This window comes from Abramis brama (assembly GCF_963993115.1).
Source record: "Abramis brama genome assembly, chromosome: 17".
NCBI classification, from domain to species: domain Eukaryota; kingdom Metazoa; phylum Chordata; class Actinopteri; order Cypriniformes; family Leuciscidae; genus Abramis; species Abramis brama.
The window spans coordinates 32,288,909-32,308,491 of record NC_139979.1 but is presented as its reverse complement, the minus strand read 5'-3'; the positions used below and the strand labels follow the sequence as shown (position 1 = coordinate 32,308,491).

The window sequence follows — 19,583 nt, the reverse complement described above, 5'->3', positions numbered from 1 at the left end:
AGTAGGCGACTTACAACTGCCTGGGGTTCTGTTCACTGTAAAAAAATTCTAACCTAGCCAAGTCAAAATTTTCTAGTGACTGGTCACATCTAAATTTTTAAATTGGCCCAAGTGCAATTCTTGTTGCAATAGTCTGTTAACATTGGCTCAATGAGAAATAATACGTCAGACTAATTGAAAAATTTAAATGTTAACAGTCACTAGAAATTTTTGACTTGGGGATGTAATGTTTTTTTTACAGTGTTGGGACAGGAGGCTCCAAAAGACAGATATTACCATCAGAATCTATTGGGACCAACAAAAATCCTAACCCAAATTAAAATAAATGGAAATATCAAAAATAGCCTATATAAAAAATAACACATGTGTAAACCTCTTACATTTTATGAAGGCCCTTGGATCTTTGGGACTGGCTCTGAAGTCCGTCCAGGAATTCCCTCAGCCAAAAATGCTGCTGCACTGCTAGACACTGGATGCTTTAGTTATTTCATATGTCACATGTTTGTAAAGTCAGGTAGCCTACACCCATGATATGCTCAAGCCTTACTTGACTGAATTATGTTTTTATATTTAATTTTCAGCTGCTGCCATGTTCTTTTAATGCCTGCAGGATTGCTCCACATGAAAATTAAAATTAGGTTGAATAACATACTGTTCTTCCAGTTTCACCTCTGATATTATAACAGTTGGGCAAGTTACTTGTATTACTAACTACAACTGACATCTTCAACAGTGTAATTAGATTAATGTAATAATGACTGTCTTTAGAAATTATTGGTCTACTTATTACTAATTACTAAATCCCATGTCAACCTTAAACACTTGAACAATACAAGGAGAGACAAGAAACGGCACTTTTAATGCTTTCAAATAAACAATATACAATTGCATGAATTATTATTGAATTGGCCAAAGTGTGTAGAGGGAGAAGGTTAAATTAAAAATATAACTTTTAAAAATGTATGTTAAATAGCCTATACAGAATTGTTCTATAGTCTAATACAATTGCATCAGATTTAACTTTAAATTGCAGAAGAATTAAGAGTAATCCCTTTAATTAAATTACAGTATTTTGATTACTTGGTAATTAATTACACCCATCACTGTATAACAGTAACTAAAATGTGAAGAAATATGCAGACCTCTTTTTGTCTGGCGCTGTTGCCATGGTGACTCATAATATCTGTGCTCCATTGATAATGGCTTTTTATAGTTGTGGTGCACACGCTTAACTCAGAGTCAGTCAACTCAGAGTTGATTGAACTAACTAATTTCAGCTGTTCTGAAACCAAAAACTCAGAGTTTCCCATCTCAGGGTAAGTCAACTCAGAGTTCAAGTTTTAACTCAGAGTTGGTTGAACCTCCTTATTGAAACAGGCCCCAGTAGACTTCACTATAGTCTTGTAATTTATTAACATCTCTTTGTCCTTGTTTAGCTACCCTGTAAAATCCAGACATTCCTCACAGATCCCTGCGGTGTAGCAGCTGTCAGACTGAGACTATAAACACCAGCATGGATTATTATGCCAACTCAGCATCCAGAACACATCAACAGGACACGGGTGTCAGCAGAAACATCTTTCAGTGCCTTTTGGATGTAAACAGAAGAGCTTGGTCAACAATACACTGTCCAATGGCAAGAACCTATAATATTACACAACTTAGTAGAACTGTGAATCTTTGGGTGGACAGAGAATCGATTCGATTTCTGAATGATTTTTGTGAATTCAAAACGTTTTGATTAGAGATGATTCACAATAACACTTGGGGCCCTATCATACGCAAGCAGGCGCGACGCAAGTGTTTTTTGCTAGTTTCAGCCTGACGCAGTTTTCATTTTCAAGTCCTGCCATGTTGTTTAAATATCAAATGCAATTGCCCCCATTTGTGGGGCCATGGGCTGCTGGTCTGAAAACGAGGTGTGTTCAGGCGCATAGATGGCACGTTGTTATTTTGAGGAACTGAAATAGACTGAGCCATTGACCAACGCTTTATTTAACCTCTCGCACATGCAGATCCATTTCCTCGTTAGAGACGCGTTCAGTTTTTCCGCTTGCAAATCCCGTCATGTAAATATTGAATCCGCCATGGCGCGAGCACAACTGGCTTTTAGAGGTAATGGGAGATGAGACTCTGATTGGTTTATTTCAAGTTACGCCCAAAGCACACCCATTACTCATTAAGAGAATAGAGACAACTCTTTTAGACCATGCGCCGGGCTCGCCGACCATTTTTCCCGTCGTTAAACTAAAGTGGATTTGGATATGCCATAAGTGCACTTGTGCCCTGCGCTTTAGACCAGGCGCTTAGATCCTTAAAATAGGGCCCTTGATGTGATACGATTAACGATTGGATCCTGGAGCAAAAAAAACTTTTGTCCATTGTTAGATGTGAGTTCATGTTAGTTCTTAATGTGCTATATAACTTTATTTTAATAGCATATACATATTGCCATTTGTAGAATGTAGTTGGGCACATTCCAATAGTGGTGAATGGAAACTCCAACAATTATAACTTTTGCATTTCCATTTGAAACCAATTGCAAAAGATAAAATCCACGATAGCATTTCTATGACTTTCCAAATTCAGAAAATTATTATTATTATTATTTTTTTTTAAAGATTAATAATGTTAATAAAGGTTCATTAAATCTGTTCAAAATGGTCCATTGGTGATAGTTACACCATTTCCTTTTTCTTCAGGAAATATAAAAATCTAGTTTTAAAAACCATTGTCCAAACAACACTTGTAATGGCCTGAATGATATTTGACATTTTCAAGGTTTGAGAGCTCTTAAAAATAAAATGTGTGTGGGGCTGACAATAATAGCAATGCACTTTAATCAACCACTCCTCAGTTTACATAAAAATCCTTGATTTGTTCAGTTCATGCAAGGCCAAATGGATCATTTGTGACACAATGTATTTTCTGGTGTGAATCAGAGAGCGAGTGACAGTTTCGAGCCAGAGTAAAGTACAAAGGTCAGGAGGATGTGAGCGGCACAGCATGTGTTTAATAGTTAAATTTAAACCAGCTATTCCCCAGTGATCACATTATACACCACGCATAAACAGAGAATGTCCAGATACATGCTTAAAGGAAATGTTTTATGTGTCTATGTAGGCTTAAGCACAAGAATGATCATGTTTGTGACTATATTGTATATCTTTTCTGCAACCACAGTAACAGATACTAAAGATACTTCCCACAGTATGAGGGCTTTGTGCTTTTCCAGCAGGAAATTCCTATAGCAAAGACATTTACTTGGGATCACGTTCTTCATCTGAGAACTATTCAACACTGATACATCAATGCACTATATCTATATGACAGTAAAACCTCTCAGTGATCTATTTAGTTACAGAAGGAACTGATTCGTTGTGATGTTTTTCACCCATCTACTATGTAAGACATGAGAGCAATGCATATCAAGACAAGGAAACAAGTTAAAACTGCTCAATGCACCATCAGAAACTACTGTCAAAAACACTGAAACTGGAACAGACGCACCTCAAATGTCAACAGTTGCCACCAGTTAGCCAGTAAAGCCAAAATACTGAACTAGTTTAGGAACATATGCTCATTAATAGGGTCCAAATGAGATTCTGCTCCTTCTGGTGTGTCCTGTGTCATGTGGTGAGTTTCACTCAAAGACCACCCATGTTTTCTTTACGTATTTTAGAAGTCTGCTTAGGCGCCAAAGTGTTAGTTTTTATGGACCTCACTCAGGTTATAGATGGCATATTTATTTTGATGCAGATGAAAATGAGGCTATGAGAACATGAAAATTAACCATAACCTAAAGCCATAAAGACATTGGGCCTCATTCATGAAACACGAGCATTCATGAACGAATTTTTGTGTAATCATTCGTAAAACCGCTTTGACGTAAATTTTCGGATTCATCAAAGTGTTCGTATTTTTTAAATGTTAGTTGGTACGAAATTTACACGCGTAAGTGGTACGGAAAACATTAAAAACTTTTTTTTGTATTATTTTAGGCAAACTGACGACACTGAATTCTGATAACACTATGTACCATATTAATATTTCATGTTTCAGTTTGTTTGCCCATATAGGTAATCTTAACTCTTTCCCCGCCATTGACAGAATTTTCCGGCTTTCCGTGTTTTCACTGTTATACTGTGGGGGGCGCTATTACACATCTTCTAAAAGAGTACTGAATCTCCTGATCAAAACACAGGCGAAGAAGAAGCGGAAACAAGCGATATCAGATGTAAGCAGATGCATTATGTAAAATGATGCAATCACCAACATTAAACAGCATATAAATAAAAACTGCCTATGTTGCTGAATGAAATGTTGCCCCATTTGGGGATGTTGATGGACTCGATCTACTCCATCTGTGTTTTGATCATCGTTCTGAATCAGATCTGGATGTACTCATATATTTACCAAGCACCAACCTTACGGTCTCTCTTGAATCCCACACTGAAGTGATTTAAACTACAGTTCATCAACTGGCCACTAGAGGCTGCAAAAGATAGTCAATCCCATAACCCCCCATGTTAAAATGCCCAACTTTACAGCAAAAAAAAAAAAAAAAATGTGTTTACAGCCTGGAACAAAAAGTGGTTTTGATCTATATTGCTAATTTTGCCCTTCATGACAACTGTGAGGGGGTGATTTTTTTTATAACTCATCCGTTTAAATTATTTTAAGCCTTAAAGTTCTGCATAATTAAGGGCGTGGCCACTTGAGTGACAGGTGGATTGCCGCTGATGTCACTACTAGCCGTTTGTCTGCTGTCTATTAGCATCACGTCACCTCAGCTAATCCGCCTCGCTGTACATTTTCATTTATCCGGGAGTGACGCGCTGCCAAGATGGCGACGGCCGGCTCCGCCCACTTTCGGCTTCAAAAAATGCTCTTCAGAAACACTACAGGTGATGTCACGGACACTACGCCCATATTTTTTTAGTCTATGATATTTACAAAGTTTCATGAATGAGGCCCATAGAGTGAAATTTACTCTTAGTGAAGTTTGCATTACAGTAAAGGGAGACCTCACCAAAAAAAAAAATAATAATAATAAAAAAATAATTTTATATATATATATATATATATATATATATATTAGGGCTGGGGGAATTAAGGCGTTAATCTTTGCAATTCATTTGAGATGTTTTAACGCGTTAAAAAAATAAATAACGCAATTAATGCAGCACTTTTTTTTTGCCTCGTTTTAATGACTTCCTGTTGCGGCTGCAATTGAAAAGGCCGAAAATATGCCATCCCGCCCCTCCGTGTTCGGCGATCAGGTTTCATTCTCGCGCAGTTTTCATGAGCGGGTCTTTTCCCTTTGTGTGTGCGTCGCGCTCTCCATTCCGTGTGTGTGTGTGTGTGTGTGGGTGCGCTGCACTCTCTGCTCAATGTTCCGCTCTGTGTTTGTGCTGCGCGTTCTACTCTGTCGTTAACGGCCCAAACGCTTAATTATAAAAAATAAATAAAATAAAAATCTGTTAAATTGATTATGTTGATTGATTATTGAAAAAGAATAATATATTGATGTTTAATATTATTTGAATATAGGGCTATTTTCTGTTCCTTCTTTTCCCTGCTTTGTTTAATTTAATTAGGTGATTCTAAGTTTAAATATTGATGACTACAAGCTTGTGGGAAATGCAATTAATTACAGCAAATTGTGCAATTAATTAGTTATTTTTTTTAATCGATTCCCAGCCCTAATATATATATATATATATATATATATATATATATATTTCGGAAAGATATGAGGTTGAATGACGAACAGAATTTTACCAGTTTTTGCCAACAGTACCCCTTTAAATATCCCATATTTCCTGAGCTCCTGAACTTTAAACCAAAAATAATTTTACTCTTATGTCAATAACTCGTAACTAAAGTAAATTTAAACTAATCTCAACATTGAGCATAAAAGATAATAAAATACCTTATGTGTTTGGTTTTGTGATATACCCTGCAAGAGACATTTGTCAGGTCTTTAGCAGAGGCAAATGTGAATGAATGTAGATTTGTTTTGCAGGCCCATGGGGCGAACAGGAGTGGCAGTGTTAGTTTAGGGTGACTTCATACTCAGCGGGCACTGTGCGACTTCTCAGGGAAAGCACACTCCTACAGATCAGAGCCTAACTCAGTGAAAAAGAAACAGCAAAGTAACAGCACAGTCTGCCTTTGGTGATTAAACTGAGATGAAATAAAATAAATGAACACCAGATGAGAAAGAATGCAAGTCCCAGGAATAGCTTCTGGAAAGGAAAAAGCCTGGAAACGCAGGGATCTACATGGCTCTTTCACACACTCACACACAATTGACTGACTGTATGGTGCACATTATGGCAACCACCACCACACACACACACACATGTGGAGGGAAGGTCAAGTGGAAACAGGCAGAGGGTTTTTCAATCAACAAGCTGCTAAATACAATTGCAGATGTGAGCAAGATAAATAGAAGAACACACTGGCAGGGATCACGTTGTGCTTACCAAAGTACTCAGCCTTTGGCTGGACGTCCATCTCCTTTTCCAGGCGCTCAGTTAAAGCTTCTAACTTTATTTCAGCCACAGATGGCCCCGGATCCGCCTGTACGTGGAGGGTCTGGCATGGCAATTTGAGTGTCCGGGAGGGGCTGGAAGACTCATCGTTGGGAGACTCAACTCCTGATGTGGGAGCAGGGATTGTCGGGATACTGGGCGCAGTGTTTTTGGGTTGGAGTGGCTCACTTTGCTTCCCTCCATGGGACACTGGAAGTGGGGTCACTTGGGTAAGCGAGGGGGTGCCGATGTTATGACCTGCCCCGTTTAGGCATGTTGGTCCACTGGATGACCACTGGGGAGTTATGGGTTGACTAGCGCTAGCTTGATGATATGAATCCCTGTATGTTGCTGTGGGCGATTTCCCTGATGTGGCAAAGGTTTGAGGAAAGCCTTGGGACACTGGAGAATGATTCGGACCAGCTTCATGAGAGCTAGAAGTGTTGGAGAAAGGAGATAATGGCATCTGAGACGGGTTGCCACTTTTTGACGCCCATGTGCCAGGAGGACTGGTTGATGGTGATGCCCGGGATGGCACTGGTATCGGGTTAACAGCAATTCCAGTCTCCTTGCTGTCATAACCCCTGATACTGCCATCATGTAAGCCGGATGAATGATGTTTTTGTCCTTCATAAGATATGTATGGAGTCACATTGGCAGTGCCAACCATTGGTCCAGAGATGATGGGTGGTTTGGCTGCTGCTTCACCAGCTTGTCTATAACTATTGATGGGTGGCCTGTCTTTGGTGTAAAATGTGTTATCTGACACTTTCGGATGACTTCCATTGATCCTTGCAGTTGGCAAACTTTCGTTTCTTGATATCTCCTCTTGCTGCTTTTGCATGTGTATTCTGCTCATTTTTGAGGCAAAAACTTTCCTGGTTTCTTCAAAATCCGGGTTGTTTCCTGCATCTCTCTTCACGCGAAATAAGCCGTCCTTCGATGCTTCATACATATTCAAGTCCTCGATGAATTTACTCGCCTCAAGTCCCAAATCGTCGTATTTATCCATGTTTGCAACTGGAAAGACGCTCAGAAAGTAAGTTTTAAAACGACTTCTGTCCGTTGAGGAGTTAGTCAAACCATTGAAGATGGAAAACTGATGGGCAACAGCTGTTCAAAGTCATTTACCTGTAAAAAAAAAAAATCACTCAAACTGCAAAAACCACGTGAAGAGTTTGTTTACACACAGACTAAATCCACTAAAATAGCCGACGCGCAAAAAATACTCCGTTACGCGAACAATCGCGACGGGAAAGCTATTTCAAGAGTCAATCTGTCAGCCTCTGAATGAAAAAAACCCTAGAAAAACCGAAGACAGCGACAAAAACAGCAACTCTAAAGAACTAAAAACAACTGACTGTAAAGAAACGGACAAGTGCGCTAACTTTCGGAGGCAACTCTCAGTTTACGTCTAACGAAACCCGACTGAAAGTCTTAAACCTGGACGAGAGCTGGTTGAAAGTGCTCCTTTAGCGAACTCTTCTCCTCAATGAGAGAGAGATTGAGCGACTCCCGCCTCCGTGCTGCTCTTTGCTCGCGCCCAGTGTGTGTGTGTGTGTGTGAATGAAGAAGCGCGAGACCAGCTGTGCAGTTCACGAGCGCGCGGCCGCGGAGAGGAAAACACACTACAGCGGGGAGTTGATTCTCACGGATCCCCATGATAAATATTCATTATCAATCTTTTGGGGTTTGGAAAACGCTTTACGCGGTTTAGAAAGCTTGTACTTGAAAGAGACTTGAAAAAAATTCCACTATCGTGCGGTTGCGTAGTAATTTCACATGATTAAAGTACATTGAAGAGAATTTGCTCACCACAAAACACATGGAAATAATCCAGCACTTCATTATAGAGAATTTGACATCTAACGTTGATTTTGAGATGTTACCAACTGAGGACAAACAAGAACAACAACAACAAATCTCCTGTGTATCCACTCGGCAAAAATGCCAGGTTGTTGTCAACGGTCAAATATGGGCAAACCACCGTTGCGTTAAACGTTGTAATTAAAAAATTTAAACCGTTGGGTTTGCCCATATTTTACCCAAACATGGGTTGAAACAGCCCAGCTTTTTTTTTTTTTGAGTGAATAAAGGAATTAGCCTTGTTTATTTATGTTAATTTATGAATCAGGGCTGAGCCTTGTTGTCATTGTCTTTCGAACAAGTAAATAACGATAGGTCATTCACTTTTCTGAGTAAAAAAGTTGGTTGTCCGGAAAAAAATAGTTTTTTTTTTGTGTTGTAAATATAATTTATTCTAAAGCCGTATTCTCATCAGTGTTCTGCTTTGCAATATTTAAACCTGCATATCTGTGACATTTACCCAAAGGACCACGTTTATGAGTGAGTCATTTATTCAAACGATTCGTTCAAACGGCTGATTCATTCAAGAATGAGGCAGTTTTTTTATCAGGGGGGCAATCATTCGGAAAAAAATGAAGCTACCCCGGGCTCCGCCATTGATTAGCAGACCATCACCTGCATCCCATTGACTCCCATTCATTTTGGCGTCACTTTGACAGCGAATAACTTAACATCTGAGGCGTTTAAAGACTCAATTTTTCCATTATTTATTTCTAAAGAAACACGAAAATGTATAAAAGGCTCCATTACCTTGTATCTTACGTTATGGCCCCGTAGAAGCAGTTTTTGTAAAAATAGGCTAACGATTGCGTCATAACCACGCGACTCTCTGTCGCACAGTAGAGCGATTACCGTATGGACAGGAGGAGAAGCTCGCGGGCAATCGGGGGGACGTGGAGGCAAAATGACAAAGTAATCAGAATACTTAGCAAAAGTTGCTCCTGCTCCAGCTCATGGACAGCTCCTACTCACACTCTCCGTCTCTGCAAGATTTAGAAGGGAATGATTCAGATTTCTCTTGGCACAGCTACTAGAAGACAGACAGGTTGCTCACGTCACATCTACGTCGTCAAGCTTCACTTTTCTCCGTTGAATCCAATGGGGTCGCTGTGTCCATTTCTTTTACTGTCTATGTTTTTTATTAATGGGTCAGTGAATCTTTGACCCAAACGATTCGTTCAAAACGCTGCATCATCCAGTAATGAAAACACGTTTGAGTGTTGTTGTGTTCTTTATTTGGAACTTTTTTCACTGCTTAAACAGAACAAAAACAGTCAACATTGTGTCTAAAATGTAAGGTTACTTAATTTTTACTACTTGTTTATTGAACAATTTGAACTGTTGTATGAAATCAGTGTCACATTTTTTGAATCGTGATGGTATTCAGGGAAACATGTCGTGTGTTGTTGCGTATCGTATAGGCCTAATTATAAATATAAAACCTCCACATTTTGAGCACGCGGCTCAACAAAAGTGCAACATTGCTACCGTAAGTATCAATCGCCACTCACACTAAATTAAATAAAATCAGAATCATTCGCACGTTTTGGAGATTTCCTAGTTATTGATGTTTTAATCAGGATACTTCGGTCAGGTTAGTAAAATTCTCTTTCATTTGCCCCTTCAAATAATCCACTTGTCGCGGACACGCGTTAATGTCTGGCCCTGTGAATGAATGAATGAATGTTTATTTATTTATTTAATTACATTTTCATTGTTTTCACATTTAGTCCCAAAAAGGAAAGTTTTGTCATAATTTATTGACCCATCTCGTTCCCAACCAGAATGGCTTGCTTTCTTCCAAAGACCATGCACAAATCATGTTAGATATGGACCTTGCCAAGCTCCAAACACAAATAAAAGAAGCACTGTAAAGTACGGCATGCTGTATAGGCCAATTCTTGAAGTCATTTGATCAAAGATAAGAAGTTATTCACCGACAATCTTTCCTCTTTCAAATATCATTAGCTCTTCTACATATTTTCGCTTGGCACTGATAGACCTTATTTTACTCATCCACTATTGCAAATTAGCCGAGTTAGTCTACCAATTATTTTCTATCAGCTCTATTTTTTAAATGATTAATGATTTTTTTTTTTATGACTTAAATGATTTATTCAAAAGTTGGACTATTTATTAAACTTTCGTCATATTGCTGGTGTTGTTTTTTCTCATTCAGAACATAAGATTCACATCACATGCCCCATAATGTAAAAGTGCTCAAATACACACATTTCACGTGTTTGGTAGTTCACTTGGAGGCCGCATCAGCATGACCTCATCGGAAGACAAAGTAGCCAAAGCTCCCAAACAAACTATGATGGTGTGAAGAGGAAAGTGAAGTGATAGATAACGGCACTCATGTGATCAGCTCCACAAGCCAAACATTCCTGAAGCAACATTATCTGCAGTGTGAAGAGCGACAGAAACACTTTCCCCTATTAGCACACACCTCACACGTCCCACAACACAACACGACATACACTGACACTTTAAAAGTGTCTTTGCATTGTTGGGGAAGCTTCTCTGAAACTAGTTTGACAAGCTATTAAGCTACAAATATATTACATTAGTTAAGAGACAGTCAAGCCACACTTTAGAAACAGTAGTTAGCTACACTACAAGTTACTATCAAAAAGTAGCTAGCTGCATTGGAAATACTTTACAATGACATTGTATATTACAAATGACTGATAATTGTTTTGAGTTTCTTTTCGATTGACCGATGCTTTGCCAAAGCAATGACGCAAAACACAATGTGTGTGATCTTTTAGGTTCATTACAAAACTGTGGCGGGACAGATTAAACTATGACAGGTCATCATAAAATCAGAAATGCAGTAAAGCAGGACAATTAATCAGTTTAAAAGGCTATTATTCACCTGTATGTGCTTGAAGTCTTCGACGCAGACTGCATTGCTTGCATAAATTACATACAATGTAACCTTCAAGAAGTCGATTCATGTAAAATCACAACTGTATGTGCTTTACATAGGGTAGAATGTGGAAAATGAGTGAGTTCATGTAGTGTAACAGTGTAACGTCAGAACGTAGGCTCACTATTGGCCGACACTGGTCATGTGTGTGATGCTGGCCAATAGTGAGCCTACATTCTGACGTACAACCCAGAAGCGCTGCTGTTACACTACGTGAACTCACTCAGAGAAACACAGGAGAACATGAAGAGTTGAATAAAGTCATTATTTTTGTTTGTTTTTGCACACAAAATTATTCTCGTCGCTTGATAAACTTAAGGTTGAGCCACTGTAGTCACTTGGACTATTTTAAACATTGTCTTTACTAACTTTTCTGGGCCAGCAAGTTTCAATAACATAGAAGCCTATGGAGGAGTGAGCCAGCTCTCAGATTTCATCAAAAATATCTTTATTTGTGTTCTGAAGATGAACAAAAGTCTTCTCTTCAGAAACAACATGAGGGAACTAACTGAACTAACTCTTTAAGTTACTAGATCTCTACTTGTAGTCAGCTCCTCCCCAACACTGTTAGCTGCAAAATATTACAATTAAGTGTCATTTGCACTTAAATGCGTTTAACTACCTTTTTTCCATCATTTCCTGACTTTGAATCAACAGCTGTGACACTGATTTTGGTCGGTAACCCACACAATTGCTCAGGTGTTGTTCATCACAATAACACAAATACTATATCACACGTTTCATCGTTTCACAAGCACAAAATGTCACACTCTTCATTTTGAAAATGAAATGTTTTGTTTAATCACTTTAAACCCAGCTTTTTTGTGTGTGTGTATGTGACATGGTGTGTGTTTTCCTTAAAAAGTATGCTTTTGCTATCTTTCCACTGGGAAGATATTTTGTATCTGCAATGACATTCAGATATGTGTGTGTGTGTGTGTGTGTGTGTGACTAGAAAGACCGAACACGTTCTGGAGCCGCTGTAGACCTGCTTGACACTGGTTATGTGTTATTGCTGAACATTACTGACATACAGACTGAGAGAACTACAGGGGTGTTTCATTCAAACTACTATATCAATATTCAGTACATCAATTCAAGAGAAAAGCTGACTTTAGAAATGAACATGAATTTCCCTAGGATCATTTTATCTTTGAGAAAATTCCATATAAGAGTCTGACAAAATCTGACATTCTGTACAAAAAGGGTTTCTATGAACACTGACACTAATTTACTGTTTGATTAATGGCCTAGAAATACTGCAGAATGTGAAATATTTAACCTATTTTACATAATTTTCGTTGTTTATGTTAAAAGTTATGGTAACACTTTACAATAAGGTTAATTAGTTAACAGACTTAGTTAACATGAACTAAGAAGCCGGAACAATACATCAGCATTTATTAATCTTAGCTAATATTAATTTCAACATTTACTAATACATTATTAAAATCAAAGGTTGTATTGGTTAATGCACTGAACTAACATGAACAAACAATGAACAGCTGGATTTTTATTAAGTAACATTAACAAAGATTAATAAATACTGTAACAAATGTGTTGCTCATTGTTAGTTCATGTTAGTTAACCAATGAACCTTATTGTAGTGTTACCAAAGTTATTTCTAAGCTTAAATTATCGTCTGCCAAGTAATAATCAATAATCTGATTCTTTAGAAAAATAATAATACTCCTCTCCTCAACAAGTAACATGTTTTAATGAGACAACACAAAGAGTTGGGCCATAGTTTAATACTTAGGCTTCAGGATTTGTTCAAATATTGAAGGTGCTGTATGTAACTTTTTCACTCTACTAAAGCATAAAAATACCATAATATATTTCTATATATTGAGGAAACATAGTTCACATACTCATTTATCTGAAAAACACTTCTACATCCAGTTATTTTACTTTGAAATGTGTGTTTCCAGGCTGGAATGTTATTGTTTTGGTCTGTGATACTGAACGCTGCCAATTTTCATTGTCCATTGCGCTCGTTCCTGTTGCGTGTTCAAACTGGCAACCCGAGTGAGCGCCGTCGAGTCTGAGGAGGAGGCGGGAGAAACGACGATCTCCGATATTTTGAATTGGACTGCAGTACCTATTTCAACCACTAGTTGTTCTGTCTTTCTTACAGACTGCACCTTTAAAGGGAAACCCGAAAGAAGATGCTTTGGTTACCATTGACTTTCATCATATGGTCAAAAAAGACATTTCTCAAAATATCTTCTTTCTTAAAGAAAGATAGTCCTACTGATTTGGAATGACATAAGGGTCAGTAAATTATGTCAGAAAATTAATAACAGAAACAAAAACATGAACATATAAGAGACCACTAATATGAATACAGTAAGTAACACAATACACAGGAAATGAATACTCTAAAAATATCAAGTTCACAAGTCACATGTCATCTGGGACGAAAAACAACCCCTTCCTCTTCTTAAAGTCAGCACATTTGAGGAATTTGGGACTTCTGGGAAATTTTTCTTCAATGTTTTATTAGTGAGTCACTTCGATAAGGCCATAAGGGACAGCAGTGGGGATCACTTTCAGACTGAATTATGTGTGGCTCCTGACTAACATGGCGAACAACAGAGATACTGTCAGTGAGTGTCCCAGGGCCTCAATACCCTGAGGGAATAACACTTCATGTGACATGAAAGGCTTCCTTTATGCCAGTTCCCAACTTTTTGTTCACTCAAGTACTGAGAAACATGTTCTCTGATGCATTTGGAGAAGGTCAGACACTCAAGCGACCCAGTGGAAACCCGTTTAGCGCGCGCTAACTCGAGTGTCGGTGTGTGTCGTGTCATTGGGTTGGGCTGCCGAGACTGAGAAAATGGGGCCAAATTACTCCAGTGTTGAAATGTGATGACTCAAGTCTCTCCGTTCACATTTCCAAAGGGAATGACGGGCATTGCTAAAGCAGTCTGACAGGACCTCATAGTCTTATACAGAAGAGATCTATTCATTACCTTCAGATTATTGTTCTGTTGAAACAGTGTCCCGACTATTCACTAAGAATGGAAATATGTTCTGGTTTCATCTGTTAGGCCCCCTAACTTAAAATGAAAAAGATGGTTCCCCCCAAATCTATGATACCATTTTATTGCTGTATATACATTAACTTGAACATAGATGAACAAACATACTGTATCTTGTCTATTGTGCGCACAATTTTCATTCAGAAATTGTCAATTTCACAAATTCTTGAAATTAGAAAACAGATGAATTATTTTCTTGTAAAACGTGCAGTCCTTTAATCTTTATTTACAACTTCGAAAAGTTAATTTGTATACATTTTAGTTATTTGTTTAGTTGTAATACATAATATATATATTTTTTTTATTGTTATTATTTCTTTTTGTGTACTGGAAGCTTCACCGAAACAATTTTGTGTGTGTGTTTGTAAGCATATTTGGCAATAATTCTCATTTAGATTCTGAAAAATGACAAATAATTTGTTCACTCTTGTGTTACCAGTTTTGATTGGAGACATTTCTAAAAATCTCTTATTTTATATTCCACAGAACAATAAAAGAAAACGTTTTTGACCTCGTCATTTTAAATTAAAAAGTAATAACTGAATCTTCCAGTGAAAATGAAAGATGTATGCAGGATTCTCCAATCTTTTAGTCCGCTTAAACTCCATCTATTTCTTTCAATCCTTACTAAGTCCCACATTTTTTTTTGATGTACGTCACAAATATACGGATAAAAAGATCTGACACCATTGCATCTTGATTTTAATATGCATGTGCATTATCTGAAACGGCTTTAAAAAGACAAAAGCAACATTTCTGATCAAATTTTATTGCTGATTATTTTGGCTTGTTATTGCAACATAGGGTTTGGAAACAGTTTTGAAGATGTTTGCCTATTCAAGAAGTTACAGTACAAACTGTACTCGCTTGACATAACCATAACCCAGCATAAACTGGCTCCTTACACCGGACCGAAAGCTCTGATGGATAGAAATGCGTACTGCGTAATCAATGCAAAAAGCTACACTTTCATGAAAACAAAAGTTAAGAAAAAGCTCTGATGAGGAATCTATATTGACCGATTAGAACTGCTTTCACAATTAGCTTTTCTTGCTCTTTGACGCAGTCAGGGTGAGACGTTAGTTAGAGACCCATCCCACTGTTGTCTGAAAGCTCATGATCTCCACGTCTCTCACAGGTGCTGTAATGTCAGGCTAAACCCGGTGTTCAGAAAGAGCTCGCTACAAAACACTCACGACTGGCCTGACTGAGGTGGGGCTGGTACAAAAAATGTATCCCATAAACCTGAAATCACCTAAAAGCTTCTTTATTTAGTAGCAATTTTCATTTTCACCAGAGCAGAGAGAAGCACTCAACAAGTTCTGCAGAGCATCTTGTTACTCATGTTCCCTTTTCCAAAAATTCGTTGCTGTTTTCCTGACGTGGCTCTTTGGATTTCAGAGTCTTTTCCATGTACGATCCCCTTCTGGATCCCAAACTCCAGTAAGGCACATCTTGCCATGTCATTGGTCCAGCAGAAAGTTGATGAGAGCAGTTCTGGGTGAGAGGATGACCCTCTTAATAACGCGGTCCGAGAGAAGACGGGCTCCCAGAGGACTCTTCAACACCAGATCCTGAACCTTCTGTGCGTCCTGAGCCACTTCACGAGGCACAGATACACTCCCACACGCCTTATTATTGATCTGAGGAGAAAACAGAGACAATACTGATGGCAATTCAATTTGCTCTACTCCTTAAAATGCATATTCGCCAAATGCTCCGTCAGAGACACAATATTGGTAAAATGATCAAAATCAGCAGTGTTTTTAGTTTATAAGCTGACATATTGTGTGTTCAAGTGCTTATGCTGCATCTTGGGATGGATCTCTTTGCGGGTGGATACCTAGCTGTGCGTCTGCTGTTAGTTTAGTGTGTGAGTGTGTGTGAAACACAGCATCTGCTCCTCGGTGTGTCTGTGGTGAAATTAAACGCACCCATACAGTTGGACTGCATCATGGGAGAAAATCAACCCTGTTATTATGACTCCCAAAGTAGTTCAGCTGTCCCGCATAAAGCAGGGGATTCCCTAAAATACTACCAGCCTGAGGCCGGGCCGTGAGTGGACGCAGCAAAGCCTTCTGGGTAGGACTTGCTTCCTTATTTGTAGATAAAATTATTTTTTGCATCCTTCTTTGTAACAGTTACTTATGTGTACTGTGTCAAAAAAAGGGTGAATATTCTTCCATAGACTTTCGCAAATTGTTTGGTTGAGAAAAACATGAAAATGTACAGTTACATGCTTTAGTTATAGTCAGTTTACTTTTTGTTAATTTAATTTACAGTAGTTGAGCTAGTGACAAACTGCATTCAGGTGAATTTCTACAATTTATTTCAGGCAACAATTTTTGCCAATTTTTTCGTTTGGGGCGAGTAATTCAAGTACAGCTTTTCTAAAGCAGAAAAACGCCCACATACCAACCAACCAATGAGAACGTAGAACAATGACGACAGCCAGTAGCAATAGAGCGTGACAACGAAAGCTTTTATGGATCCGTTTGACTTTTTATATATCTTTATATCTTGCAATTTGAGTTTACATCTAAAAAAGTTCATGTAAAAAGTTGAAATTGCAAGGCATAAACTGAGGATTACACGAAAAATTCTGTTTAATTCTTTACGCCTTGCAATTCTGACTTTTTTAAACCTCTCATGGATGAAAAGCACACATTCATGAAATTAATATTTCGTTCACAAAATGCATTTATTAGCATGCTGGGTGGATTTTGGCCACAAAAGGTGTTTTGCAGCAATCAACATTTGGAAATTGTGCATGAAATGACTTTACATTACTGTAGACAAAATGATTTATGTGTAAAAAAAGCCTTAAAGTGGAACAGGATTTTGTCATAAACAAATATACAGCATTTCATGTTCTGATTCGGCGCCACTTCACATCTCATGGCTTCAGGTACTGTTGTCAGATGTCTAAATTGTATGAAAGTCGGAATTGTGAAATGTACTGAAATGTCAGAATTCCCAGAAATAATTTCAGAATTCCGAGACTTAACTCAAAATTCTGAGGAAAAACAAAAAAGAATGGCAAGATTTAAACTCAGAAATTAGAGGAAAAAAAGTAAAAATTGAGATGTTAACTCAAAATTCTATGAAAAAAGTCAGAATCGCGAGATTTAAACTCAGAATTCAGATTAAAGACTTACGAGATGTTAACTCATAATTACAAGACATAAACTTGAAATTGCGAGTAATAAATCAGCTGCTAAGTCAAAATTGCAATCGCAAAAGATGCATCTTTTTTTTTTACATGGCAGAAACAGGCCTCAATACTGTAGCTGACAACACAATACTTTTACCTCAGATTTTGGACAACATGAGGTAACTTAGAAGGCAGCATACATATGATTTACAGCAAGATTTTTAAACACTGGCAGATGCATGAGGGCAAGTAGAGACACACACACAGAAGATTTCAGTCCCCAGATGGTTCAAGTCTGTAATAACCGTTCACTCATCATGCCAAATTCAGAGGCCAATCCCTTCACACACACACACAAATTACAGAGTGCCTGTACTGAAACACAGGCTTTTAAGTTGGAGGTAAACACTTTCCCTTTGCCACTTTCCCAGAGAACATCCTGTGCTGAATATTCAGCAAACAAACACCCTGATAACACAAAAATATCCCAAACACACTGAGGTACCCATTTGTTTGAGAGATGGTTATGTTTGCTAAATCCAGCATCACTATAACTACTGCTCACGCTTGAGGCCAGTGGAGTCAAATCCAGCCCTAACTGTATTCAACTCACACTAGAATTGTGGCAGTGTATTTTGAACCGCTCACATAATGCCAGTGCAGAGGTGTAAAGAGTACCTGAAAAACATAGTTACCTTACAGCAAAAATGACTGCATTACAAGTTACCAATTACAAAACCACTTGAGTAAAAGTCTGAGTATCTGTTTTTAACAGTAAGTTTCTTTACTCGTACTGAATGTAGGCTCACAGATGCACTAGTCCTCAAACCCTAAGACACATGCAAGTGAAAAACAAGAAAACTGTTGATTTGTGAGGAGAGCGATCACATGCTTGTTTTCTAAAATCAAAATAAAACTGAACACTTTAACATTGCAATCGACACAACAGCCTCTTAAACGTCTACAAACACTCAAGTCTTTGACTTTGAAAATCAAAATCTTCTGTGTTGTCAGAATAAAATCCAAACATAAGGGCGACCGAGCGTTTTCCGTGTCGGACCCAGACTTTGGGATGATCTCCCTCTTTCTGTAAGGTCAGTAAAGTCACTAGTGGAATTTAAGGCCATGTTAAAAGTACATCTGTGAAAAACTTCCTGGGCATCTTCATGATGGGTGTTTGATCATTACCTTGTCTATGTTTTGTGCGTTTGTTTTAATTTATTAATTTTCTCTCTCTGTACCAGAGCATGTGAGCGGAGTGAAGCGGTGAGAATCTCCGCTCATCGCTCACGGAACTGTTCACCCCTCCGCTCCCCCGCTCAAAGCTACATCAGGCCGCTCATTATCGCTCAACGAGGTTTGCTTCGCGCTCCACTCAAATCGCCCCCCGCTCGCTCCAAAAAAGGAAAAAAATCTACATGTATATCACTTTTAGCTTAGACCAACAACACGAGTAACAACAACATTTTTCAAATAGAAATGTTTTATTTCAAATTACAGGCCTTTGTAAGAAGGAATATAGCCTACACAAAAAGTCCTGTAAAATTAAATGAATAAATGGGCCTAATAATATAAATATTATTACGGACGACACAAATTCGGCTAAATAAAACGAACCATTAGGTCTACTTGAATGAAAAAACAAATTTGTTTGAATATTACGCTATATTTAATTTACACTTTGTTACAAGTTACCGTATTCAATTTGCTAACCTTTTGTTTTCTTCCCAGCGTGTTCGCGTAGCTCACGTTCATGTTTTCGAGAGATGTCTTTTGAGATTCCAAAATGAATCTTTGCTGACTGAAACGATGTTTCCACATTCGTTTTCTTGTACCACATTATCATTGTTAGTTAGTTATATTAATAGTAGCCTACACCTGTGTGACTTCTCATTTTCCTTTTTGAAGTAGCCTACTTTTTGAACTCCATTATTGAGCCGAGTTTTGACTGAAAATAGTCTACTGTCGATGACTGTGCAAGACAGATGGATCCTGGTTTAGGTTTGACTGAGCATGCTTCAGACTCGTGGTGTGAGCGGAGC

At 38.2% G+C, this 19,583-nt stretch overlaps 2 protein-coding genes across 3 annotated transcripts in view; both read right to left on the bottom strand.

The window, feature by feature from the left end:
- The window catches only part of limd1a (LIM domains containing 1a), a 43,500-nt gene extending 35,405 nt beyond the window's left edge, over positions 1-8,095 (bottom strand). For both annotated transcript variants that reach the window (XR_014603164.1, XM_084088602.1), the window contains exon 1: positions 6,492-8,095. Coding sequence is in view for 1 of the 2 variants with exons in the window: in XM_084088602.1 (XP_083944728.1) it covers positions 6,492-7,551 (1,060 nt within the window). In the remaining variant the exon portion in view is untranslated. The remainder of the gene's footprint in view (positions 1-6,491) is intronic.
- Positions 8,096-15,638: 7,543 nt separating this feature from the next.
- lars2 (leucyl-tRNA synthetase 2, mitochondrial) overlaps positions 15,639-19,583 on the bottom strand; it is a 102,640-nt gene continuing 98,695 nt past the window's right edge. Inside the window, exon 21 of the mRNA XM_084088601.1 lies at positions 15,639-16,030. Within this exon, the coding sequence (XP_083944727.1) occupies positions 15,851-16,030 (180 nt within the window). The 3' untranslated portion in view covers positions 15,639-15,850. The remainder of the gene's footprint in view (positions 16,031-19,583) is intronic.